General features: G+C 39.6%; 2 protein-coding genes across 4 annotated transcripts in view; one reads left to right on the forward strand and one right to left on the reverse strand.

Annotated features, from left to right (window-relative positions):
* Positions 1 to 8,432, reverse strand: part of narf (nuclear prelamin A recognition factor) — a 42,526-nt gene extending 34,094 nt beyond the window's left edge. Inside the window, exons 1-4 of the mRNA XM_078570888.1 lie at positions 8,310 to 8,432; positions 7,794 to 7,906; positions 7,552 to 7,635; positions 7,324 to 7,467 (exon numbers count right to left, since the gene is read on the reverse strand). Coding sequence (XP_078427014.1) covers positions 7,324 to 7,467; positions 7,552 to 7,635; positions 7,794 to 7,820 — 255 coding nt within the window. The 5' untranslated portion in view covers positions 7,821 to 7,906; positions 8,310 to 8,432. The remainder of the gene's footprint in view (positions 1 to 7,323; positions 7,468 to 7,551; positions 7,636 to 7,793; positions 7,907 to 8,309) is intronic.
* A 17-nt stretch (positions 8,433 to 8,449) lies between these two features.
* On the forward strand, positions 8,450 to 26,469 carry cybc1 (cytochrome b-245 chaperone 1). Of its 3 annotated transcripts, none has more exons than XM_078570896.1 (8): positions 8,508 to 9,059; positions 15,180 to 15,258; positions 17,984 to 18,135; positions 18,665 to 18,706; positions 20,276 to 20,349; positions 21,688 to 21,784; positions 23,100 to 23,244; positions 23,464 to 23,898. In XM_078570896.1, exons 3-8 carry the CDS (start codon positions 18,048 to 18,050, stop codon positions 23,522 to 23,524), a joined length of 507 nt encoding a protein of 168 aa, XP_078427022.1. In that variant the 5' UTR covers positions 8,508 to 9,059; positions 15,180 to 15,258; positions 17,984 to 18,047; the 3' UTR covers positions 23,525 to 23,898. The 3 variants fall into 3 exon arrangements, with proteins under 3 accessions (XP_078427021.1, XP_078427022.1, XP_078427020.1); XM_078570894.1 differs by lacking the exon at positions 23,464 to 23,898 and adding an exon at positions 24,962 to 26,469 and having other exon boundaries at positions 8,523 to 9,059; XM_078570895.1 differs by lacking the exons at positions 15,180 to 15,258; positions 23,464 to 23,898 and adding an exon at positions 24,962 to 26,469 and having other exon boundaries at positions 8,450 to 9,059.
* The last annotated feature ends 742 nt before the right edge of the window (positions 26,470 to 27,211 follow it).

The following is a 27,211-nucleotide window of genomic DNA, read 5'->3' on the forward strand; positions in this document are numbered from 1 at the left end:
TGAGTTAGTGCATTAGAGCTAAACTTTTTTATCGTCATCCTTTTAAATCCAAAAAGGATAGAAAGTGGGAAGGCGAAAGGAAGTTGGGTAGCCAGGGAAAAGAAGGAGTAGCTGGAAATTCCCAGGAAGCTTTTTCCTCAGAATAAAAAGGAAGGTGCTGAGGGTAGCAGTGACATTCGAAAGTTGAGGCATTTTCATTGTAATAAAGTGGGGCCACACGAAGTTAGTGTGTTGGAAATCGCAGGGAAAATCTGTTGGAATTATTGGGGTGCAGAAAAGTTCTGGAAGTAAAAGTACTGTGGGTTCTGAGGTTCAGGCACAGGAAAAACCAGTGGTTTGTGTACAAGTGAAACAGGGAGAATCAGTGACAGATAAAGAAGAGGGAATGTGTTCACAGTTCACCCAAGATAGTTCGGAGGAGCAGGTTGCAGAAATGTTTAAAGACTGTGTGTGTGAAGGGAAAATCTTTCCATGTGTACAGAGTGTAAAGATATTAAAATTTTAAGAGACACAGGGTCTAGTCAATCCTTAGTGTTGTGGGATAGTGATATTTATTGTTCCAATGGAGTCTTGCAGGAACAGGTGACAAGAAGTGGGATTCATGGAGATGCTAAACCTATTCCATTGTGGAAGGTAAATTTAAAAAGTACTTGGAAAACTGGCGAAGTGACTGGAAAAATTGCCCATTGCAGGAGTTCAATTTATTCTGGGTAATGATATAGCTGGATCACAAATGTGGGTGATGCCTATGGTAGTTAAGCAGCCTGTAGAAGAATTTTCAACAGAGATGTTACAAGGAGATTGGTTCCTGGATTGTTTCCAGATTGTGTGATAACGAGATCACAGGCACACAGGTTGAGGCAAGAAAAACAAGGAAGACAGTCAGTTCAAAGGCAGGAAGAAGATATTGAAATCCAATTGGCATGCACTATGTTTGATAACGTTGCTTAGAAAGAGACAGGAAAGGACAACTCAGCTGAAGTGTTTAACTCAAGGCAGTTAATTGAGTTGCAGCAAAAGGATTTGCAATTAAAACACTTATATCAAACAGCTTACTCAGAAACAAAGAAAAAATGTATTCCAGAATGTTTTGACCTTAAGGGTGGTACTCTAATGAGAAAATGTCTCAACAAATGAAAGCTGGAGGGAGGTACATCAGGTTGTTATCCCATTAGAGTATAGAATGAGATTCTGAGGATTGCTCATGAAATTCCAATGGGGGGACATTTAGGAATCAGAAAATCACAGGCAAAAGTACAGAAACATTTTTATTGGCCAGGATTGCATAGGGATGTAGTCAAATTCTGTAGAACATGTTACACATGTCAGGTGATAGGGAAACCACAATCAGTGATTAAACCGGCACCTTTAATCCCCATATCAGCATTTGAAGAACCTTATACCAGGGTCATGGTTGATTGTGTAGGACCCCGCCCTAAGACTAAAAGTGGAAATCAGTACTTTCTGGCGATAATGGATGTGTCTACCAGGTTTCCTGAAGTGATACCTTTAAGAAATATTGCAACTAAGATGATTGTGGAAGAATTAACTAAATTTTTTTTTACAAGATATGGTTTACCTAAGGAAATAACATTTGAACCCTGATCTAATTGTATGTCACAGCTGTTTAAGGAAGTAATGAACAGTTTGGGGATAAAACAGTTTAAGTTAACAGCTTATCATCTGGAGTCACAAGGAGCTTTGGAAAGATGACATCAAATTTTAAAAACTATGATGAGAGCTTACTGTCAGGATTATCCAAAGGATTGGAATGGGGGAGTTCCATTCTTGTTATTTGCTATTAGAGACGCTCCTAATGCATCGACTGGTTTTAGTCCTTTTGAACTAGTTTATAGTTATGAGGTAAGGGGACCACTGAAATTGATTTATGAGGAATTGGTAGGTCAAAATCCAGAAACTACTCCCCTGGATTATGTATCAAACTTCAGAGAGAGAGATTATACAGAGCATGTGAGTTGCCAGGGGACATTTAAAGATATCACAGCAAGTCATGCAAGTGGAAGCAGACATAAAAGCTACAGCTCAGAATTTTATTTCTGGTGAGAAAGTGCTAGTTGTGTCACCAGTACCGAGTGACTCATTAAAGGCAAAGTTCAATGGGCCTTACAGAATTAAAAAGAAATTGAGTGAACTAAGTTATTTAATAAATGCTCCAGATAGAAGAAAGCAGAGGATGTGTCATGTAAATATGCTTAAAAAGGACTTTGACAAGGAAGAGGAACAAAAAGTGGTGGTAGATAATGAGAAAGAGGTAGAAATGAAGGACTCTGAAATTGATTTGCCTCTAATCAAATTGGATGAGGGGGTACTTGAAAACTTAAAAGTAATATTAAGTTACCTTCCAGACAAGTGTCAAAATGATTTGGAAAAGCTATTGCAGTCAAACGAAGCTATTTGTGGAAATAAGTTGGGGAGGGCCGATTTAGCTATACATGATGTTTCTGTAGAAGTTTCACCTCCGATAAGGCAACATCCTTATAGATTGGATCTTACAAAGTTATCACAAGTACAGAAAGAAATAGATTTCATGCTTCAAAATGATATCATTGAGTCTAGCTGCAGTAACTGGAGTTCGCCTATTGTACTGGTACTGAAACCGGATGGAACATAGACTGTGGACTATCAAAAGGTGAATGCAATGACAAAAGCGGATTCATATCCCATACCATGGTTGAAGGATTGCATTTAGAAAGTGGGACAATCAAAGCTTATCACAAAGATTGACTTGCTAAAAGGATATTGACAAGTACCGTTATCAGAGAGAGCAAAGAAGATATCGGCTTTTGTGATGCCAAATGGACTATATCAGTTTAAAGTCATGGCATTTGGTATGAAGGATGCACCTGCAACATTTCAAAGACTGATAGACACAGTAATTGCAGGTCTAAGCAATTGTGCTATTTATATTGATGACTTAATATTTTTCAGTCAGTCAGACTTGGGAGGAGCATTTACAACATCCGGAAGAATTATTTACTCGATTACAAGAAGCTAATTTGGTGATGAACTTGGCTAAAAGTGAATTTGCAAAAGCACAAGTTATGTATCTAGGCCATACCAGTGGACATGGCAAAGTGGCTCCGAGAGATGTGAAAGTCAAAGCTATAGTGGATTTCCCAGTGCCTACAACAAAACGAGAAGTTTTGAGATTTCTGGCATGAGTGGGTTTTACTGGAAATTTGTACCAAATTTTAGCCAAGTGGTTGTTCCACTGACTGAACTATTAAAAGAGAACAAGAAGTTTCAATGGACACTGGAGTGTCGGAAGGTATTTGATAGTTTGAAAACTGTATTAACTGCGACACCAGTTTTGGCAGTACCCAATTACACCAAGCAAATTAAGTTGGCCGCTGATGCAAGCGATATAGGAATTGGGGCTGTACTGTTACAAGACGATGACACGGGAATTGAAAAACCGATTGGTTATTTTTCACAGAAGTTGAATGTACAACAGAAGATATTATTGAAAAGGAGATGTTGGGTTTGGTGTTAGATTTCAAAATGCTGCAATGCTATGTGGCAAACAATTTGTCAGAAACAATTGTTTATACAGACCACAATCCTTTAAAGTTTCTGGACAAATTTCGAGACAAAATGTGCAACGCTACTCAGGTGAAATTTACTAATGCAACCATTTAACCTACAGATAATACATGTCACTAGACAAGAGAATCGGATTGCAGCTGCGTTATCAAGAGTTTGAAGCTTAAAGGGAAATTTAGACATTTTAAAATCTGGACACTGAACTGGAGTGATTTCTGCTGAGGAGTTGTATATATATTATGTTAATGCATGCATCTGGTCATATAATATTGTAAATATATAGTTAAGTATAGGATAGGTTAGTAAAAATAAAGCCGCCTTTTAAAATTATGACGGTTCATTTTACGATAAGGAGGAGGATGTCAAGAATATATAACAATGGTTATAATGTTATTGGAAATTATTATGAAATAGAATTCTAGTGGTTTGTGTGTGTGTATGTGTGTCTTAATTGGATTAAAGCCAGCTGGACTAGAGGCTTTGATGTATAGAGGAGAAGTAGATTTGAAATGGTAATTAGATAAACATAGGGAAATAGAAGGTGAAGTGTAGAGGGGGCAATTTGCATTTTTAAATAGAGCATTCAAAAGAGTGGGTGAAATATTATACCTAACCAGATAAAGCTCAGAAACAATGTGTTTATTTTTTAAAAGCTTACTAGTAAAAGTGGGCATTACAAAAGAGCTTTATTGTTAAAAGATTTAATTTTTTTTAAAAAACCTCGCGACAATGAGAATTTGCATTCAAAGAGGAAAATATGTATAAAGGAAGAGAAACCTGTTGGTAAAAGAAGGAGGGACTCTAAGATCTAAAGCCTCCAGCCTTTAAGCCTCCAGTCTGTCTGCAAGGACCCAGAGCTGAAAGAAACTCATTTTGAATGTGACTGTCCAGTGTATGCTTTGCCAGGGGTCTGTTTAAATCTGTGTGTTTTACTGTGCCTTACCAGGGGTCAAACTGAGGGTCAGATTAATTAGGATATTTTTGCAGTTATTTTGGCAGTAATTTTCTAGATATATGTATGTGCTTACAATCTATGTATTAGTAAATGTTTAATTTAGTTTTATAAAAAACCTCTTGAGACTCAGTGGTCTTATTACTACCAAATTCAAAGCCTCCATCTCAAAACATACAAATTGCAAAAATGAATTATGACAATTGTTTCAAGTTTCCCTCTGGGATTTGAACAACTCAGCTTTTACCATCGGCGGTGTCATAATACATGATCTTATTGAATTGTGGAGCAGGCTCGAGGGGTCAAATGGCCTGCTCCTATTTCTATATTCTACACCAAAGGTGACTCACCATCACCTTCTCAAAGGCAATTAGAGATGGGCAACGAATACTGGCCTTGACAGCAATTTTCACATCCCATGAAAAAATAAAAAAAGATTCAAATTGAAATAAATTAACATACTCATTGCACCTAAAAACCTCAGAGCACCTGTTCTGATGTGATATTACTGTACTCAGCAGCTGTAGCATAAAATATTACACCACCAAGTTTGTTCTCAGTGATACACTGCAGCCTAAAGGATCTGCCTAAATAAAAAGAGGTATTCAATTGGTAGTCAGCTTGACACAAAACTGAAACTGGTCCACTTGTATACTGAAGATTCAGCAAGTCCTAAATAACATCAATGTATTCTGCCCTTCAAATGTCACCTCTCTGTAATGATCAGGGAAAAATCAGTAGAATCCAAGTCTTTACAGAATACATTTACCCAAAATTGTACAGCTCTATGTATAGAAAGTAAAATCTCTAACAGTACAATAGTTACAGGCTGCATCTAATATTCAAACTATCTCTTGTGCATGTTAAGGACAACCAATTCAATTAATTCTATCTTTGCCCACAGGTGCCAACACATGTAAAAGGGGATTTAAATTCAACTGTGATAAAACCCCAATGGATATTTCAGCTAATTAATTTGCTAAATTAAAATTCTGTGAAACTAGCAAACATAAGCAGCTGAAACAAAATCCCAGTAGAAATTAAAGTTTAAACTCAATTTTAACTTTTTGATTCAGGTGGCGTCCTACATGGCTTTGAGTCCTCCATTTTGAAGATTCACGTGTTAATTCCCTCTCTCCCTGTCTGAGTAAATAATATAAAGAGCCTCTCATGTCCATGGGCACAACTAGATCATTTTCAATGTTGCTCTCATTAGTTTTTGAAGACACCCCACAGTCCATGTACACAACTCACTTGTGAAAGAATTTGGATATAATCTGTATCATAGAGGCATTAACTCAAGGCAAAATTTACCACATTCATAAACAAAGGTGTGTATGTATATATAATGAGCAATATGTTAATCACCTTTGTCCCAACAGTTCATAAAGAAAGATTGGGTTGTGAGAAAACATGCTACAGATGGTGCCACGCTGCTGCACATATACTTGTGCATGCCTGTACATATTATACCAAGATCAAGCATCAAAACTGGAAATAAATCATGACTAGGACAAAAAAACCTATGCTTCAATATTTTGTTGCACAGTTGCGACATATATTGAAAATTCATAGGCATTCAAGTTAGCACTCTGTGGTACACTTGAACTCAAAGAGATTCGAGTTATACTACTGCCTGCTAACTCAAACATTTTTGAAATCTCCAATTGTTAAAGGAGATACTAACAAGGATTTATCTGGACAAAACGGAAACAGTTCACAGTGACACAAACACTATAGTACAATGTAAACATTGGCCACTTCTCCAAAGGAAAGATCATCTGCTATTTAAAAGGTGTCAATTTCCCAAACTCATCAATTAAATTGCAATTAAGGAGCTACCGCAATCTATCACCATAAACTCTAATTGCAGGAAACCTACAAAGGTCACTTCTGTCTGACACTGTGCTTCAATAATTAGACGTGCACTTTGATACCGCTCAACTATTAGATTCTTGATTAACAAGGGGGTGAAAGGTTATAATCAGATCAGCTGTGATCTTACTGAATGGCGGAACAGGCTTGAGGGGCCAAGTGGCCTATTCCAGCTCCTAATTCATATGTTCGTATTGGCACAAATTTGAAAATATGATGGCCTATAATTTAGTGGAACATGGCATCTCAGTTAAACATCAAGAGCTGGATTTGTTTTTCCCTCCTACCTCCAGTTTGGAAGTGCAAACTGATAATAGCTTGACAAGGGCAAAAGGGCACCTGGGAACTTGGTGAAGGATGGAACCAATAATTTTTCCTTTTAACCAAGGAACAGGGGAAAGAAACAGAGTGAACAATGGAGAAGGAAATAGGGGAATTAAAATCAAATTAAAGACAGAGAGAAAGAAAAGGGATTGGAAGAGATAATAAGAGACAGAAAGGGAAAGTAAGACAAATTTAAAATTTTAAAACCTCTAGAGACAATTTAATAGTATGGGAGTCAGACTCCACAAGTTCAAGGGTTCCTTTTCTGGCCTCCTCGGTTGAGTGGCAGAGCAGGAACAGAAATCTTGCCCTGAAAAGGGTTGTGTAACACCAACCCTAATTTTCTGTGACAGCTTTAAACTACATTTACAATTCAAATCCAGACTTGAAACATGTGGTGAGACTGACAGTAGGATTAAAATGTCCAGCAATCTGTGGTGATTTGCAATTCATCTCTTCCTTACCTCAAATTGTTGGACTTTTCTTTAGACACCTATACACCTTTAAACTCACCATTATATTCCCAACAAATTTTGGCCCAATGTCTTGCTTTAACCTGCCGAAGGCTCAGTTTAATGAGCCAAATGGTTTTTGCCCATTTCTTTTACCTGGTTAAGGCTGAGAACTGTGGCAAACTCCTCTTGACACTGTTGGGCAATCCGCAGACTTTCTGTTGATGTCACGCAGCTATCACAAGCCAGGCAGTCACTAAGAAATATTTTGGCATTTGCTAGTTTATGAAATTCACTTTCCTGTAAAAAAAAAATAAAGTGTACTCAGTAATAATACATCATTTATTAACAATCAAAATATTGGTCTCACTCCAAGTGCCTCACCTCATCTATTTCGCTGGTGGTGGGGTTCTTCGTGTCGTTGACCAGACTTGCGTTTTCATTATTTTTCTGCTTTTTAGTGCATTTCTACATTAAAAATATAAATCATCACTCAGTGCCGCATCCAGCTCGTCATAAATATCTTGTACAAAAATATTCCTTAAAGCTACTCATATCAGCATTGTTACAAGTCGCGCAAGGAGAAAGAAAAATGAAACTAACCAAGGACAAAGGATTTTTCTTACATTTTTAGTGCATTTGTCACACTTCATGTCTATAGGAGGGCCTTTTCCTCTCACTGTTTCTCTCCACCACACAATGTGGATCTCTCCCGAGTCGATCAGTGCGTTTCACGAGCCTGCGGATACAAAGAGATTCCTTTGAAGTTGCGGATCACGCACACGGCCACTTGGACACCGGAGCCATAGAGACAGAGACAGAGACTGATCACACATCTACAAACGGTTGAGCCCGTCTACAAATGGCAGCAAATGCACCGTTATCCTCCCCGGCTCAGGGGCAGTGACCACATCATCCCAAATAAAACAACCACCAAAACACAGCCTGGGCAACCCCAGCAAATGTTACAAAGTCAAATCCGCAGAAACAGAAAAGAAATGACCTTTCCTTTGGGGGGACTTCCGAATTGTTCCAGCTGACAAACTGAGTGGGTAGTTCAGGTACACGAACCTGCAGGTAAACGCCAGAAATGACAGATTATCACCGACATGTCAAAAAAAAGAAGCGTTTGCTGCTCATACCATCGTCTTTCCTTTCAGTTTCTGACCCCTCCCCGAGTGCAGTGTCACTGTCTCCGGCACAGCCTCCGCTCGGAGTGAACCTGCCGCAGGACGCCCCGTCCTTAACACTGGTACCGCCTCCCCTCTCACAGCGACATTGCGGACCTGACAAGCAGCACGTACCGGCCGCCTAGTCCAGCTGCGGGGGTGGGGGTAGATATCTGGTCCCCCCCCCCCGCCACCACACACACTGAGTTTCAACCCCTCCTCAGAGCTGAATAAATCCCTCCCAGCTGGAGCTCTAAGCGTTTGTTTTACTCTTACCAGACTTGGAATTGAAAGAACACAAAATGAAATCGACCTGAAGCTGTTCATTTCAAAGCGCAACTCATAGAAAAGTGACTTCCCCCCCCCCCCAATGTGAGTTTCATGAAATCCAACTCTGACCTGTGGTTAATTCACTAACTCCTGTTTGTTAAAATTATAGGATACGGACAGCAATTTGATTCTCAGCGAATCGTGGGGATTGGCTAGCTGGGTGGGTGAGGGAAGTTTGTGAGGGTTGCGTTGTGTTTGGCGATGATACATTGGGAAAAAACAAAGTTAAAGCCACCTACCCCATTGGACAGCAGGCTGGGAAGTTCATGGGAGGTTGATCTTGAGCTGAGCCAATGAGAGATCAAAGAGGGAAGAGGAAGAACTCATTCACAAACCTCCCCACGCCTGCTCAATGAGTCAACGCGTTCAGGAAGAAGAGCTGCAGGACAGGCGGTATGGCTTTTGTTCTTTTTTTTTAAAAGAAAAAATGATCTCCACAGATTAGGATTCTATTTTAGATTTAGATGTCTATTCCCATTTAAAACTGCCCTTGAAACTGATAGTTTGCCATTCAATATGTATACCCTTGAATAACGTATAATAATGTATTATTTGACACTTATTTGACTTTGTTCCTGAATATGATTTAAAACCACAGTGATTCTTCAACACTTAAATATTTGTCTTTGAGGGAAGCTTAATTGTACACTGTGGACTATCAGGAGTCACACGAGTTTCATTTATGCTCCCACTAGTCGCAAATATTTTAAGTCGCTGTTCTGATTTCAGATTTCTTCATCAGTGACAGTGTTGCAACACCAGACCCACATAATTCAGTCAGAACAGACTAGCAAAAAGCAAATATAGCTACAAATAAATCTAAGTTGCCTGGTCTTTCGAATCAGTTGGCAGAACTCGGGGACCATAGGTTGGATACTTGGAAAAGTGTACATTGCCATCATTAACCATGCCGTAGCATGTAACATGTTATACATTTTCTTGTTTGAAACCAGTTTGAGTAATTGCTTTCATCAAATTGGCTTCTAAAGATGCAGTGTTTTAGTACTGTATATGACCCCCCAACAGCCTCAGATCTTACTAATTGGGTTGTTTACCAGTAATATTGACACCATTAATGCTGCTTTGACCATTATCTCGACAGTCATCAATTGCTGGTTGCTGAAAATAATGAAAACCTCTTGAGACGAACAAGTACAAACACAATGGCCACAAGGCATTAAAAATTTATGTCTGATGTATTCTAAGCAAGGATGATTAGAATTAAGAACTGAATTGAAATGTCTGATCTTTAGAACTGAAATGTTAACTGACGTCTTCTTAGTATTCAGTGCATGTAGAATGTGATCTATGCTATAAAATTCATAATTTAAGGTAAGAGTGCTTGGATGTGGGATAGGAGAAACAAAATGGTTAAAGAGGTGTTGAGTTCCTAGTGAAACACGAGTTGTTACTTCAGTGCATTACCAAATAGGGTTTGAGCTAAAAGTCCATGGGGGAAATTAATAGAGGCTGAAGATACCATCCTTTCCTGTTCTAATACAATCACAACTTGCTTTTGTATAGCACTCCTAAGTGATAAATCATCTCAAAGCACTTTACATATGTGTAAATGGAGTGAGCAGTAGTAGAAATGGAGAGTTGACAAGGAGCATGGTCAAAAAGCTAGGTTTTTAGAAGGCTTTTAAAAGAGGAAGGGTGGCAGCAAGGCAAAGAGGTTCAGGGAGTAAATTGCAGAGGGTGGGAACTATGTATCTGAAAGATCTATCACAAAATGAGAAACATTAGGGTGGGGTCACACAGGATCAGAGGGCTGACCGACATTGCAGAAGTAGGGTGAAGCAAGGCTGTGGAAGAAATTGTAAATAAGGACAATTTTCTTTATTCTTTCATGGGATGTGGGTGTCATTGACACATCCAGCATTTGTTGCCCATCCCTAATTGCTCTTGAACTGACTGACTTGCCAAGCCATTTCAGAGGGCAGTTAACCCATTACAGTGGGGTTGGAGTCACACAACTACAGTGATTCTTCAACATTTAAATATTCGTCTTTAAAGGGAGCCTAATTGTGCACTGTGGAGTATTAAGAGTCATTTCATTTAGACCAAATAAGGATGGCAGGTTTCCTTTCCTAAAGGACATTAGTGAACATTAGGGTTTTTAAAACAATCAATGATAATTTCACAGTCACCATTACATGCTGAGATTAGCTTTACATTCCAAATTTATTAGCTGAATTTAAATTCTACTAGCTGCCATGATGGGATTTGAACCTATATCCCCAGAGTATTAGCCTGAGCCTCTGGATTACTAAGATAAAAGCAAAAAACTGCAGATGCTGGAAATCCAAAACAAAAATAAAAATACCTGGCATGACATCAGTCGTCTCAATGTCTCTGCTCCTCTCACCCACTCTAACCTGTCTCTCTCTGAACTTGCTGCACTCCGTTCTCTCAGGTCCAACTCTGACATTGTCATCAAACCTGCTGACAAGGGTGGTGCTGTTGTTGTCTGGTGCACTGACCTCTACCTCGCAGAGGCTGAGCGCCAACTCGCAGACACTTCCTCCTACTTCCCGCTGGACAATGACCCCACCACTGAACATCAAGCCATTGTTTCCAGGACTGTTACTGACCTCATCTCCTTTGGAGATCTTTCTTCCACAGCTTCCAACCTGATAGTCTCCCAACCTCGTATGGCCCGCTTCTACCTCCTACCCAAAATCCACAAACAGGACCGTCCCGGCAGACCGATCGTGTCAGCCTGTTCCTGCCCCACGGAACTCATTTCTTGCTATATTGACTCCATTCTCTCTCCCCTTGTCCAGTACCTTCCCACCTACATCCGTGATTCCTCTGACACCCGACATCATATCAACAATTTCCAGTTCCCTGGCCCCAATCGCCTCCTCTTCACCATGGACGTCCAATCTCTCTACACCTCCATCCCCCACTGGGATGGTCTGATGGCTCTCCGCTTTTTCCTTGAACAGAGGCCCGAACAATCCCCATCCACCACTACTCTCCTCCGTCTGGCTGAACTTGTTCTCACACTGAACAATTTCTCCTGAAACTCCTCTCACTTCCTCCAAATAAAAGGTGTGGCTATAGGTACCCGCATGGGCTCCAGTTATGCCTGTCTCTTTATGGGGTATGTGGAACTTTCCTTGTTCCAGTCCTACTCCTGCCCCCTCCCACAACTCTTTCTCCGGTATATCAATGATTGTTTCGGTGCTGCTTCATGCTCTCGTCAGGACCTGGAAAAATTTTTTAATTTTGCTTCCAATTTCCACCCCTCCATCATTTTCACATGGTCCATCTCTGACACTTCCCTTCCCTTCCTTGACCTCTCTGTCTCAATTTCTGGTGATAGACTGTCCACCAATATCCATTATAAGCCTACCGACTCCCACAGCTACCTCGACTACAGCTCCTCCCACCCCGCTTCCTGTAAGGACTCCATCCCATTCTCTCAGTTCCTTCGCCTCCGTCGCATCTGTTCTGATGATGCTACTTTCAAAAACAGTTCCTCTGACATGTCTTCCTTCTTCCTTAACCGAGGTTTTCCACCCACGGTGGGTGACAGGGCCCTCAACCGTGTCCGGCCCATTTCCCGCGCATCCGCCCTCACACCTTCCTCTCCCTCCCAGAAACATGATAGGGTCCCCCTTGTCCTCACTTATCACCCCACCAGCCTCCGCATTCAAAGGATCATCCTCCGCCATTTCCGCCAACTCCAGCATGATGTCACCACCAAACACATCTTCCCTTCACCCCCCCGGCGGCATTCCACAGGGATCATTCCCTCAGGGACACCCTGGTCCACTCCTCCATCACCCCCTACACCTCAAACCCCTCCCACGGCACCTTCCCATGCAACTGCAGAAGGTGCAACACCTGCCCCTTTACTTCCCCTCTCCTCACCGTCCAAGGGCCCAAACACTCCTTTCAAGTGAAGCAGCATTTCACTTGCACTTCCCTCAATTTAGTCTACTGCATTAGTTGCTCCCAATGCGGTTTCCTCTACATTGGAGAGACCAAACGCAGACTGGGTGACCGCTTTGCAGAACACCTTCAGTCTGTCTGCAAGCATGACCCAGACCTCCCTGTCGCTTGCCATTCAACACTCCACCCTGCTCTCATGCCCACATGTCTGTCCTTGGCTTGCTGCATTGCTCCAGTATAGCTCAATGCAAACTGGAGGAACAGCACCTCATCTTCCGACTAGGCACTTTACAGCCTTCCGGACTGAATATTAAGTTCAACAATTTTAGATCATGAACTCTCTCCTCCATCCCCACCCCCTTTCCGATTTCCACCCCCCCACCCCTTTTCCAATAATTTATATAGATTTTTCTTTTCCCACCTATTTCCATTATTTTTAAGTGCATTTCCATCCATTGTTTTATCTCTACCTTTTAGCCTATTTCGATTCCTTCACCCCATCCCCACTAGAGCTATCTGTACCTTGCTTGTCCTGCTTTCTACCCTTAATTAGCACATTTCTTAGATAATATCACCACCTTCAACACCTCTTTGTCCTTTTGTCTGTGACACCTTTTGGCTATCTCCACTTATCACTGGTCCTCTATCCAGCTCTACTTGTTCCACCCCTCCCCCCCCGCCCCCAACCTTAAACCAGCTTATATTTCACCTCTCTTCTATTTTTACTTAGTTCTGTTGATGAGTCATACGGACTCGAAACGTTAACTGTGCTCCTCTCCACAGATGCTGTCAGACCTGCTGAGTTTTTCCAGGTATTTTTATTTTTATTTATTTATTTTTTCCTCTGGATTACTAGTCTAATGACATTACCATTATTCCACCATCTCCCCGTGATTTTGGACTCAGTGCATTGGGAGACAGAGAGCTAATGTAGAACAGTAAAGACCAGGATGAGGGGTAAATTTAATTTGTTCAGTTATATGTATAATAGGCAATTATTTTCAAATGTGGTTACAGTTTTCCTAAAATGTGGGAAGGTTCAGATTGATTTTAAGGATATTTAAATAAAAAAGCAGAGTTTAACAGAGTTTGGTAGAGGTCTTCAAAATCTTGATAGGTTTAGAGTAGAGAGAGAGAGGGACTTCCTTTGGGCAGAAGGGCCTAGAGCCAAAGGACACAGATTTAAGGTGGCTGGCAAAAGAGCCAAAGGTGATATGAGGAAAACATTTTGTGCAACAAGTGGTTATGGTCTTGAATGCACTGCCTGAAAGGATAGCAGAAGTAAATTCAATTGTGATTTTCAGAAGTGAGTTAGATAAATAACTGAAGGAGAAAAAAGATTGCAGGGCTGGGGGAAATGCTGGGGAAGTGGGACTAGCTTGTTTGCTCTTGGCAAGAGCTGGCATAGACTAAACGGCCGAATGGCCTCTTCCATACTGCAACCAATCTCTGTTTCTATTTTATGATTCTATGACAGAAGAGATTCAAACTAATTTGAATCTACTCAAAGTTAAAATAGAGTACCAAGGTCTTGAAGCTAGGAAATATTACAAGAGAGTCACTGCATGTATATGAGTCATCTGTTATGTCATAGCTTAATGTTAGATTGAAGCTTTTTATCATTTTCATTCTAAACAGGTAGTTAGATGGATTTCTTTGTGTGTGTGTGTGTATATGTATGCATACACACGCGTGTACATATCATAGTTATTTTCTTCATCTTTTATAAAATGATTTTGCTCAATAATTCAATTTAAACTGAGCCTGGTGGTGTGATTTTTCACTGGAGAAAGATCTTATGGAGACAGTGACTGAAATTATACTAACAGAAAGATTGGCTTGCTTGTAATGCTGGGCTATTAAAAAGCTTACCAAAATAACAAGGCTAATGATATTTTGAAGGCACTAGCAGTTACTATTTGCCAATGAGAGTGATCTAAAATAGGAGTGCTGAATACTCTGCAATAATAAGGATAGAAAGAATCAAAAATGTAACATGGGATTTGAAGCTCAGTTCTGGGCCTAAGGCTGTTTGTGATTTGATCAGGCTTGAGTAGAGGGGTGGAGTCAAAAGCAACGGGTATGGATTTTTGGAGAAAGGTAAGATGGCTTTGGTTTTTCTTGTATTTGGCTGTAGAAGTTTCACTTAATGTCAGGCAGTCAAACAACAGAGGTAAGTGTGTAAGGTGATGGAGAGTAAAAGTTGAAAATCATTAACATACATATGAAATTAATCCTGTGTTTGCATATAATACCTTAAAGGGACAGCATCTGAATGAAGAGGAGTCAAGGATAGAACTTTATTACTTTATTATCAGTTGTGATTTGGAATAGTATATAAATGTGTATGCCCAGAAATTAATGTTGCCAATATTAGCAATTGAATCCTTACAGCATTGGTATGAGATTTCTTTACCATTCACTTTCTAATGTAGGCGTTAACGCCTTCATTTTAAACCATTTATAGCCTCTGCTGAATAGACATGTATCAACATGTTAAGAGTATATCTCTTAATATGACCAACATTGGCTTCTAGGCTTCAATGTTTTCAACAAACCAAACCTTTGCCAATTAAAGAAAGAAAAAATTATCTTTACTTACTGTTCCAGGAGTTTGTGACGTGTGCTATAGAACACTTGGGATACAGGAGTGCTCACAATAACTGCAGTCAGTTACTAAACATCTCAGGTTTGCACACTACACATTTTGTATTATTAATGCTCTTTATTAGTTGAATTGTGCCTTTGTACTGACCCAAAGCTAACATAATGAGCGCTGGGAATTCTTTATAAAAATCTGAAGCAGTTGACAGATGTGCTTGTGAATTGTATCTTTTAAGATAATTATGCCATTTAAGATAGTAAACCTAAATTTGAGGTCATGATCAACTGGAGCACTGCACAGTATCCACTGGAACTGCAGCAGCTGGCAGAATACAATGTTATTGTGCTATACCATGCATGGAATTGTGCTTGTCACGTTAGGTTACACAAAGCACAGGATCTCCAACTCCTGTTGTGATGACCATTAACCTTCGCAATGATCAGGTCATGAATGGCAACTAATTTTTCTGAGAGTTGATTCAAATAAGTAATATATACAAAGCTAAATTTCCCACCACAATATTATAGTGTTATCACTTTTCAGCTAAAAATGCTTTGTTCACAATGCTTTTATAGATTGCTCAAAGCTGTATTATTAACCCAATGTCCTGCTTCCACAAAATAGTGTAGTCATATATTCTATTAGGTGTGCGATATTCTGGATACAGCATCATGGAGAGGAGTATAACTGTTATGAGTAGTTACTTTAGTTATTTAAAATAGTTTAGCTATTCTGTTGCAAATGGCAAGCAGGATCAGGAAAAACGTGTGATTAGTTTACCATCCTAGAGAATGGGTCGATGATCAGCTACCTACCTTGGTGAACCTAGACCATAAACCCATGTATCAGAATATTTCTCTGTCACAAAAAAGTAATATAAAGGAACTCTTCAAATTAATCAGTTGGTAGCAAATTTTCTGGCACGACTGGTACATCTTTTCTTTACAGCAAATCATCTTTATAAGACCCCTCCCCCACCCTCAGCTCCAAGTGTGTGGAGCTTGTAGACATCTTAGTCCTACTATGAACTTCTTTTCCACTAAGATTGAAACTATCCGATCAGCTGCCTCTATCACTTCCCTTCCTTCCCCTAGCTTACCAGGCCAAAAATTCTCTCAAACTCGCCCCACCCTAACGCTGAACTTGCATTGTTCTCTAGTTTCTTTATTATCTTCCCTCTTGTCCTTTCCAAGCTCATTTGCCCTTGAGCCCTACCTCCTGCTCCCTTGATTCCATTGACACTAAGCTGCTGACCTCCCAACTTCCTTTTCTGGCTCCCGCATTAACTGATTTGTCAATGATTCTCTCTTTTCAAGTACTGTCCCTCACACTTTCAAATCCGTTGTCATCACCCTCTCCTCAAAGAAACTAACCCTTGACCCCCACCATCCTTGTACGCCACTGCTGGATCTACAACCTCTTTTTCCTCTCCAAAGTTCTTGACTGTGTTGTCACCTCCTAATTCTGTGGCCATCTTTCTTGGAATCCCTCCAATCAGATTTTCACCCTTGCCACAGTACCAAAGTGGCTTTTATCAGAGTCACAAATAACATCCCATGTGACTGTGACAAGGATAAACCATTGGTCCTGTTCTTCTCGACCTGTCAGCAGCCTTTGATATGGTTGACCACACCATCCTCCTTCAACACCTCTCCACCATGGTCCAGCTGGGTGGGACTGTGCTCACCTGCTCTTTGTTCTTAACTAATTTATCATATTGAGTGTATCACCTGCATTGGTTTCTCTTCCTTCTCCTATACTGTTAGCTTGTCTCCCTCCCATTTCTCACCGACATTTTGCCCCTAGGTGAGATCATCCAAGTTAGATTTACATGTACATTGAAGATACCCAGCCCCACTTCATCACCATGACTCCTGACTCTTGCACTGTTGCTAAATTATCCGACTGCTTATCAGACAAGCAGTGTAGGATGAGCAGAAATTTCTTCCACCTAAATATTAGGAAGACTGAAGCTGTTGTCTTCAGTTCCCATAAGAAACTCTGTTTCCGAGTTACCAACTTCATCCCTCCCCCGGCAAGTGCTTGAGACTGAAGTAGACAAAAAATGTTTTAAAGCTGGGCTTACTGGTGTGGTTGTCTTCAGAAGGTGCAGAGTGATGTTACATACATGAACTATTAAATTCATGGCTTACTAGAAGCATATACCACTTCATAAATGTTTGGTAGCACAAAACTTGGATATTGCTGAAAAAAAGAGATATGTCAAAGCTTTTCATCTTGCACTCATCAGGACACTTTGCAAGAATACCAATACAAGGGGAAAACAACAATTTATACTGGGTGAGAAGGGAGTGCTGATTGATAGTGGCATTGCCACAAACGCATTACCAATTGATGGCGACTGATAGTTAGTTAGCTGCCAAGCAATGTTTAGAAATTAAACCAGGAGGCTTGACCCTGATTAGTCAAGGCATTGCCCTGAGGAATGAGTCAGCGAATAGCTGTCACTTATTTTATTTAGCTGAAACTGGAGCAATGTGTGTACATGTTCTTTCTGTCTGCAAAGAACAGGGCCCTGTGTATTAATATATGTAGCTTCCAGTACACGCAAATTCGTCACGCTGCAAGCTCGACTGACAATCTTAAATTGGCTGTCAGTGTAATTTTTAGCACACTGAAGATTATTTAGCGAATGTTCAATCACGGAATCACATCTAATGTGTTTTGACCAAGCATTGGCTGGTTGGGTACGGTCTGTACCTTGCCCATTGCGAACAGCGGCTTTTGTTTTTTATTACATTTTCTTTCTAATTGTTCATTGTATTTCCATGTTGTGTTTGAATTGCAGGTCCATTTGAAAGCATCATTTAGGAACTTGTAGTCCATACTTGTGAGTTTTGCGTTTTGTAGAGATGGCATACATGGTGGTTAAGGAGCGAACAGATTCAATCCTTTGCCTTAAGAGATCTCCAGGTGTTAGGTCCTGGTCTGTGTTAGTTGGTGAGTCCATAATAATTAAAGCACCTTTAATTGGTTGGTAGCAGATTCATTTCTGGTTCATACAATCATGAGTTCAAGTGCCACAACAGGTCATCAGTGCAGGTTGCACTGTTTTTTTGACTCATGCATTTAAATCAATCCAATTTACCTCTTGTGGTTCCAGTGAATGCTATGGATTCCATGGGATTATTCAAAGGAGAGGAGGGAGTTTTCTGGGTGTCCTGATCAATATTCCTTAGTTAACTTTTTTTTTGAGTTGTGGTATTAGTTAACTGGTCATTTGTCTCATTGTTGGTTCAGCGCAAGAGCCACATTTTCCTACACACATTAAAATTAATTCATTACGTGGAATGTTTTTGAGATGTTTTGATCTAAATATTTAACAATTATATTAATTAATGTTGCGCTGTAGGGAGGAAAGGTTGGTGGGTGATTTAATGTAAATTACTGCAGGACGTCACTACCAAAGCTATACAAGTTCACAACAAAAAGAATAGCTAACACTGAATTTTTTTTCCCTCTTCTGTAGGAATTGGTTCTATTGGTCTAGCTGCTGCTTACTACAGTGCAGGTAAGAAAAGTCAGAGTACAATTATTTAATATCCTTCTGATTATTGTATCTCTTTTTGCCAATTTTAAAAATAAGTATATATTCTCAATCACTTGCAATCATCTCTGAAAAAAGGAATCCAGAAAGATTTGGTCAATGTGCAGAAGTGACGGATGGAATTCCTAGAATTAAGTGTAAAGTCATAAGATTAGGTAAAATAATTAGGCAGAAATGTGATAAATGATTTTGGAAAATAAACAGGTAGAAACCTGAAACTTTTTGTAGATAGCTTGTTAAAATCACGGATTTGGTATTTGCAAGGGGTGAAGGAACTAAATAAAATGTCAGGATATGTAATTCCAAGGAGGTAATTTTGAAGGTTTTTCTGACTTCAGTGGGCATAAACCCACTTGATTTTGCTTTCACTAATTTAAATGGAGGAAAATCGGGAAGGTTCTTTTGCATGCACTCAGGCTCACCTGCTTTTCTGATATTCATTGTGCCCAGGTGGTCTGGTGTGCCCAAGTACAGGTCTAGTTGATCCCCACACACCTTCGTTCAGTTTATCATAATCGCAAAAGTGATAAACTGCACGCATGGATTCAGCATATCAAAATAATATCTAGTAGATAAATCAATTGATCACTGTTGGGAAATGCAATTGTTGAACTTTATTCTCCCCCTCTAGCTTGAAAGTTTGAGGCATGGCAGGGCTAGATTGCCCATCTATCAATGGGTGAAAAATTTAGTCTATTAAGTTTCCAATTATCATATGTTTGACATCGCAGCATGAAGTTTGTCAAAACTAGCTATTTACAAACTTGCCTGACATGAAACGAAGTTTTTCAAAAGATTTGCAAAAATTCATCTAGCTTTACAACTTAAATTGGAAGTACAAGGGGTAAATTTTCATCTTCAGTGTGGGCACAATTCAGCGAAGTAGATTACTAGCAAGTTGCAGAAACCACCTGATTTTCATTTTATTGAAATGAATACGCTAAAGATGACAATTCTCTCCATTATATTCATTGTGGAACAAATTGGCTAAGCACTGTAATGGTACAAAAGGAAGGTGCAACAGTAAATGAGATAACAACGTACAATGCTTATACCTTGCACTACAGCTTTAGTTTGAAAAGGTTTAATTATCTTGTGTACAATATCTAAGAGCAAATAATGCTATTGGATCATTTGATAACAACTGATTTAGCAAAAAAATACAGGATAGTATCGTTGGTTAGTGTACCAGCAGCACAGAAAATTTCTAATCTTAGTTGGGTTTTTGAGTGAAGGTGTGGACTAGAGGTTATGCAATTCCTACAGAGTGAAAGCAGGAAATAAAAGTAAATGGTTAATCTCTCTGGACTAATCTTAGATTCTCCAAGTGGTTACAGAATGGTATCAATTAAAGCCTGGGAGCAGGACTCCTGCAAAGAATGTTGGCCTAAATCAGAGAGAATTACTGAATAAAAACACAGAACAGTGCCCGCACTTGACGTTTTAAAAATATATATATTAGTATTTGGGTTGCAGCTGGCATACCAATCTGTATGAAATTGAATAAAATTTCTTTCTACTTGTTGTTTTCAGACAGTTGGGCATGGAAGTTATTCTATGTAGTAGGCTGCTTGTTTGTGGCCATACAAAACTTGGAAGATTGGGAGGTAGGAAAGCACTTATATACTTAAAGCTTGCCTTCAGTAGTAGGGGTATTACAGCAACATTAATCCATAGTTATGAATGATTTATTAGGCTACTTGTGAGTTATATAATGTGACCGAGTGTGTAGTGTTCATTTTGAAAATTATTTTAAAAATGCTGTGCCAATGGGGTGCCAAACTCACTTCTCCACTGTTGAGATGTCACTCGTACTTCTTCCTGCCCTCCCAAGTTGAGGACTTCGTTGTTAGCTGCTCTATTGGCAGTCACCCCACTGCTAGGTTCAAATAAATTGAGCTATTCTAAATGATAGTTTGTGAATGGTTACTGGAAGGTCTTAACTTTACTGCCTTTTTAACCACTGCATGGTAGTGTACTGACTATATTACTGGACAAGTAATCCAGAAATTTGAATTCTACACACAGCTTGTGAAACTGTATTCAATTTAAACACTGTTGGATCGTTGTAAAAAAAACTGGTGGTTCATTAACTTTCTTCAGGGAAGGTCATCCCTGAAGAATATCCCTGACCTTCTATCTCGTTCCTCCTGCTCCACCCCCTCTTAAACAGTATAAAATCCATCATATTTCTACTTCTCTTTAGCTCTGAAGAAGAGCCATACGGACTCGGAGCACTAAACTCTGTTTGTCCCTCCACAGATGCTGCCAGACCTCCTGGGTTTTTCAGCATTTTCTGTTTTTATTTTTATTATTATTTATAATTGTTTCCTAACTGAGCTCTGAAGTGGCCTAACAAGCCTCAGTTTAGAAGCCCATCTTCTCAGTACCCAGAGATGAACAATCAATGTTGTCCTTGCCAGCAATCCCTACAATACTGAGAATGAATCAAAAAGTGGCAAGCTGATGTGCTACGGGAGAGATATCATCTTGGTCATGCTCTTTATCTGATCTAATCCATATTTCCAGAAGCTTGTATGCTGTCTGGATTTAACCTCTTGTTACCCGAATTTAACAAGAACAAAATGTTCACATTGAGATTTTCGATTTTGGATTAATTTATATGATTTCAAATCTTCTAAGTCTTTATGAATCTGTCTCCTTGTGTAATGTTTGCCAACATTTGGCTCCTCCCAGCCTACAATTGAGTTTGTCTGTCAGGTTAATATTTAGCAATTAATATTTAGCAATTAATATTTAAATGCTATCTTAATATTGGCAAGAGACAAAAATTTAAACGGGAAAACATCTAATGCTTTACCAATTCCTGAATATATATATATACTAATATTACATAAAATAACCAACAAGGATTTTAAAAATTGCATGCCATTGAACAAGTTAAGTTTTTTAATTCATTCAGTAGTTTTTTTTCTGCTTTTCAGGAAGTCATATTTGACAAGACTAAAGGGGCTGCAGTTCTTAAAAATTTTAATCTTTATACAAGGATATTGACCATGTGGAATAATAGTCAAGAACAAGGTGAAGTGCAAATTTATATTTCCTACAAAAAAAAAACATTCAGGTTAACTGTGGGCTGTGGTGACAAATTCTGAGTATGATGGTAGAAACCTTAAAACAAAGTACATTGAGGTGGGGTGAATAACTACTCATTTTGTACTGAACGGGAATTAATTGTTAATTCTTCCTCCACTGCCACTATCACACATGGTTTGCCTGAGATCAACCAATTAACATTTCCAAACTCATCTCTAGGTTCAGGTTAGGATTAATGTTAAGACAAAGATTTGGCCTTTAATGGCAAGGCTAGTTTAACATGAACCTTCGCACTCAGGTAATAATCTCACTACAACATGAATAAACAGTCGCTTGGTAGTACAGAACTTGGATATTGCTGAAAAGAGAGATATGTTGCCGAAGCATTTTGTCTTGTACGCAACAGAACAAATGCAAGAATGCCAAGTTTCAAACTATTGCAACAATTCATACTACAGAAAAATAGGGTGCTGATTGGTTGATAAGTCAACTCTGGTCCATGCGTTGTCATGGTGAAAGCAAATGGGAACTATAGGCTCACCAAGCTCCCAATTTATTCAAAAGAGGTGCAAGGCTTGAACATATTCCTTTTGTTTGCAGAGAACGGTTCCCTGCATATGAATCTAGCATGTGTAAATGAGCCACGTTACGATTTCGATGGATTATCTTCAATTTGTTGTTAGTGTAGCTATTAGAGCACTCAGGATTGTGCAGGTAGTACCGGCCAATTACAGAATCACAAATCAGTAAATGTTTCTGCCTACGGTACTCTGTCTGTTGTGGACAACCGAACATGCTGTTTAATTTGATCAGCCAATCGCTTGGCCTACGTATCTGGCATTGAAATTCAATCGTGATGTTGTTCAATTGTGTGGTAGGCAGAACATCTTTTGGACTAATGGCAGCATCCTATTAATGTAAAATACCATTCGCATAGCCACTGCATTGTCACAGCATGTAATGACTTCCTTAACCTGTTGTTCAAATTGCCTTTCCAGGGCAATTTGAGGTACTCTGGGCACTTCGCAGTCCAAAAGTGGTCACCTTTGGCCATTTTGTGAGGTTGCGAGTGATACAAGACGAACAATGGTCTGATCAGGATAGCCATTGTCCTTTAGGATAGCTTTGATGCACTCTATTTCTGCGTCACTGCTACTGCAGACAACAACTTCAAATATAGACTTGTGCCACTTCCCCTCTATTTTTGTCAAGGATATTCACGCAATATTGATTTGTATAATTTGGTGCAATATTTTCTTTGCTAGCTCCATTTCAGTAACTGACTGTGTTCCATTTACAGTGGTGGCACAGCTTCAGCATATTCGTGCCGTTACTGTAGAAGAAGAGAGAGTCCGCTATTTGGGGAAAGGTTACGTTGTAGTATTGCGGTTTGCAACTGGGTTTTCACATCCGCTTACCCAAAGCGCAGTGCTAAGTAATCGCAGGTAAGTAATTAAACACTCAAATTTCTTGCTGAGATTTTTTGCTTTTCAAATAATTAACAATTTAGTATAACTTTGTGGAGTTGAAGAATCAACTATTTTACTGTTTAATACTGATATAAACAATTGCTTTAATATTACACACAAAAATGAATCTGTCCTTTAATTTGGATAAGTTCTGGCTGCTTAACTGCATTTTTGTATTTCCAACACCATCTCCAGTGGTGCAACTGATGAACATGGTCCACCGAGGCAAATACATCTCACATTTTATAAAATCTGAAAACTGGAAAATTTGCCCCATTTGGCTTGGATACATGTAAATGCATTGGTTACAAATTATAAAATTTAAGTCGCCAATGCAGAAATGTAACTTTATATCTTTTGAAAGGCTGTCATTTTAAAAGTGTTTCCAAAAATTAACAATGATGATGTCGGGGGTTCATGCTTCTCCACACTGTTATGTTATTATGGAAGAGTCAGCCTGAAGCCAGGTGCCCCCTGTCCCCCAGCTCCCTCACCATTGGAGAGAAGGGAGAATTTTTTGGCTGCCTTTTTGCATCTTTTACCTGAACACTAGGCCTGAGAAATCTGGGAGCAAACCACAAACTCCTCCTCTTTAGCAAAACATCAAACTAAGAGGAGCCAAAGATGGCACTTGTAAAAAAAAAATAATAATAATAATTTTAGAAGAGGAAAATGAATATTGTGGTCTGGTACTGGGAAGAAGAAAATGCTCCGGTTTTTACAATACTGCAGCAATGTTCCAAAAAACTTTCTGTACAATGAATTATTTTGGATAGTAGTCACTGTTACCATTGTAAGCGAAAGTAAATTGGAGATGATAAAGAATTTGCTGCCTCACCAGATAAGTATGGATTCAAGTCTGAGGGATGCCCATCACTTGACTCCGTCTGCTACATTTCTGATATTTAGCTGATGTTACATAACGATATGACTTTCTGGGAGTTTGGGGGGAAAAGGAGGAAAATGGCATGGTTTACAAACATTGCTGCTGGAAATGTATTTTTTGACACCAGGGCCTAGACCTTTTGATCTCTGGATCATCATAGACCAGATGCATGACCCAAGATGCAGGTCGGGACCCTGTGGAAGTCCCGATGTACTGACTCAGTACATTGCCTGGGAAGTCTGAACTTCTGATGGACAATTCCCCTCCTCCTTGGAAACCTCCAAAGAAGTCTCCAGCTCTGAGTTAAAGTCAAGAGACTTTGGACAATTCCAACTTACTTACCTGAATAGTTACCCAGAAAATGTTAGACAGAAAAATCTTAGTCTAACTCCTGGGCAAATATACAACTGACACCCCCAGTCACTCACACTGATTCCCCCATGATCTACCCTGACACCTGCCCCCATGACACCTAACCAGCTGCTACCCTGTATACTCGCCTCACCCTCCTATCGATTCATTCACTAACACACTGAGAAGCTTGGAGACCTTTAAACACTTATGAGAGTATGGCAGCTAGTGCTGCAAAAAGGGGGAATGGCTTCTGCACAGATTCTCTTTGCTGCTGTCTCTCTGGATTCCTGCTCTGAGGGAGTCCTTCAGGATCCTCCCATTGGAGGTTTGGACAGAAGAATCATATGCAGGTAAGTGAGTAGTTGTCTGACAGATCAGCGTCAGATACAGAGGGTCTGTGTTAACTGGAAGATGTGGGCCTAACTTTGTATTGTTTTTTCTTCCCTTTTACAGTGATGTTGATGCTGTAGCAAATCTTATAACTAACTTTCTAAACCTTAACAAACCGTCTTTTGATGCTAAGCTGGGATTGTCTCCAGACATCAGTGATGGCACCAACAGTGACAATGAAAAAGACTGAAGCATTTCATGGACATTAAGGACCAAAGTAAATCCAGGGCTTTTAAAGTCTGGGCACTTGTGGAACATTAAAGAATCCTCCTCAAACAAACAAGTTGTGAAACTGCACAGGAATCAATCAATCTTCAACTCTAAATAACATGCTGCATGGCAAACATTTTTGCTGGTGAAATAACAAACTATAATTTTCACATTCCAGTGTCGCTGGAATGCTTTGGCAGAATGCGACTTTTTTTGTACGTTTGATCAAAATTATAAACTAAGAAATAATAGCTAGATACTTGGGAAATACTGAATGGGTAACCTTGTTTCGCGTTGTGACTTTGTGTTTATAACTGTGTACGTTCTGTTTATAGTCCATTTCAATTCACTTTGTTTTCTCTTTGGGGTTTCTTGTAAAAAGAGAATTCCTACATTTGTTTTCCTATAAACTGAAATAATACAATGAAATGGTAGAGATGATTTGTACATTTAAGCAAAAGCAAGAATGTGAAAGATGAATAGTTATAGTGTTAAACGCTGAGACCTTTTTGTGGTATTTCAAAACGAGGGTGGTTGGATAAATACATTTTGTGCACCAATTTCCTTATGGGTTTTTTATCACAGCTGGAAGACTATTAGAAGGCAATTCAATACTGAACATCTTGCACAGAAGCAAGTTAATTTTATAAGGGAGATAGAAAAGTAATGCTTGCAGATTATTTGAGGTTCCAGGAATTGCAGAGGAGGTCCGAGGCTGGGAATTTTGTGACGAGTAACTCGCCTCGTGACTCCCCAAAGCCTGTCCACCATCTACAAGGCACACTTCAGGAGTGTGATGGAATACCCCCCACTTGTTGGAATCAGTGTGGTTCCAACAATACTCAAGAAGCTTGACATCATCTAGGATAAAGCAGCCCTCTTGATCAGCACCCCATCCACGACATTAAACATTTATTCCCTCCAATGATGCATTGGCAGGAGGATATACCACCTACAAGCTGCAGAGCAACAACCTGCCAAGCTTCCTTCGACAGCACCTTCCAAATCTGCAATCTCCACCATCTAGAAAGACAAGAGCAGCAGATGCATAGGAACACCACCAAGTTCCCCTTGAAGCCACTCACCATCCTGACTTGAAACTATATTGTCGTTCCTTCACTGGTCACTGGGTCAAAAATCTGGAATTCCCTTCCTAACAGCACTCTGGGTGTACCTACACCACATGGACTGCAGTGAATGAAGAAGCAGGCTCACCACCACATTCAAAGGCAATTAGGGATGGGCAACAAATGCTGACATAGCCAGCGACACCCACATCCTGTGGAAAAAAATAAGAAAAAGCACTGTAAATTACAACTACTCCCTGGGGAGGGGAGAATAAAGCTCTGGCTTGATAAATCTTTTGTCTGTCAGTAATGGCCTAATCTATCCTTTTGGCAGAGATGTGAAAATTATTTGATGATCTTACAAAGGTACTTACGGCTTCACATTTGGCATATACTTGTTATGTTCATGTTGAGAAAGGCATGAAATTAGTCATGCAGGGATTTGGCGGGTAAGAGACTGGTTCAGTAGTTTTCAGGTCACAAAAGCCTAGAATTGAGGAATGGAGCAATCTGCTCCAAAACTCAATTGTTTACATGGTACAAGAACAACTGAATCTCGGTAGACCAGGCTGCTGGGAGATTGAAATGCCTGAGAAGCCGAGTTGACTGTAAGACTTGGTTTACCTCCCAGCATTTCAATCAAATGAGAAACATGGCTATCCCAGTTAATTGAAAATGCTGTAATCACAAAAACACTTCATACTCTTTGCCAATGATTGTGAATGAAAAATGTCAGAATGCCACCACAGAAGTTGCATTTTAAAGTATTCAAATGTTTCCACCATAATTCTGATTAAGAAATTTGTGTAGCTGCCAGTTTTTAAAAATAATGCTAAAGCTGCCTGTATAAGGATTAGAATTTAGAACCAAAGCAGAAAAGTTACCTTTTTATTTAAAAAGGTGTTATCCATTTGTGGTACATGCCTTCCAAAAAACTACAGTAAACTGTTAAGCAAGTTGCATCTTTTTTGAATGATTGTTCAACTGCTTATTGGATCTAGGTTTGGTTTGCAGGATAAATACCGAAATCAGTGAG

This window comes from Cetorhinus maximus, chromosome 24 (genome assembly GCF_964194155.1).
Source record: "Cetorhinus maximus chromosome 24, sCetMax3.hap1.1, whole genome shotgun sequence".
NCBI lineage: Eukaryota > Metazoa > Chordata > Chondrichthyes > Lamniformes > Cetorhinidae > Cetorhinus > Cetorhinus maximus.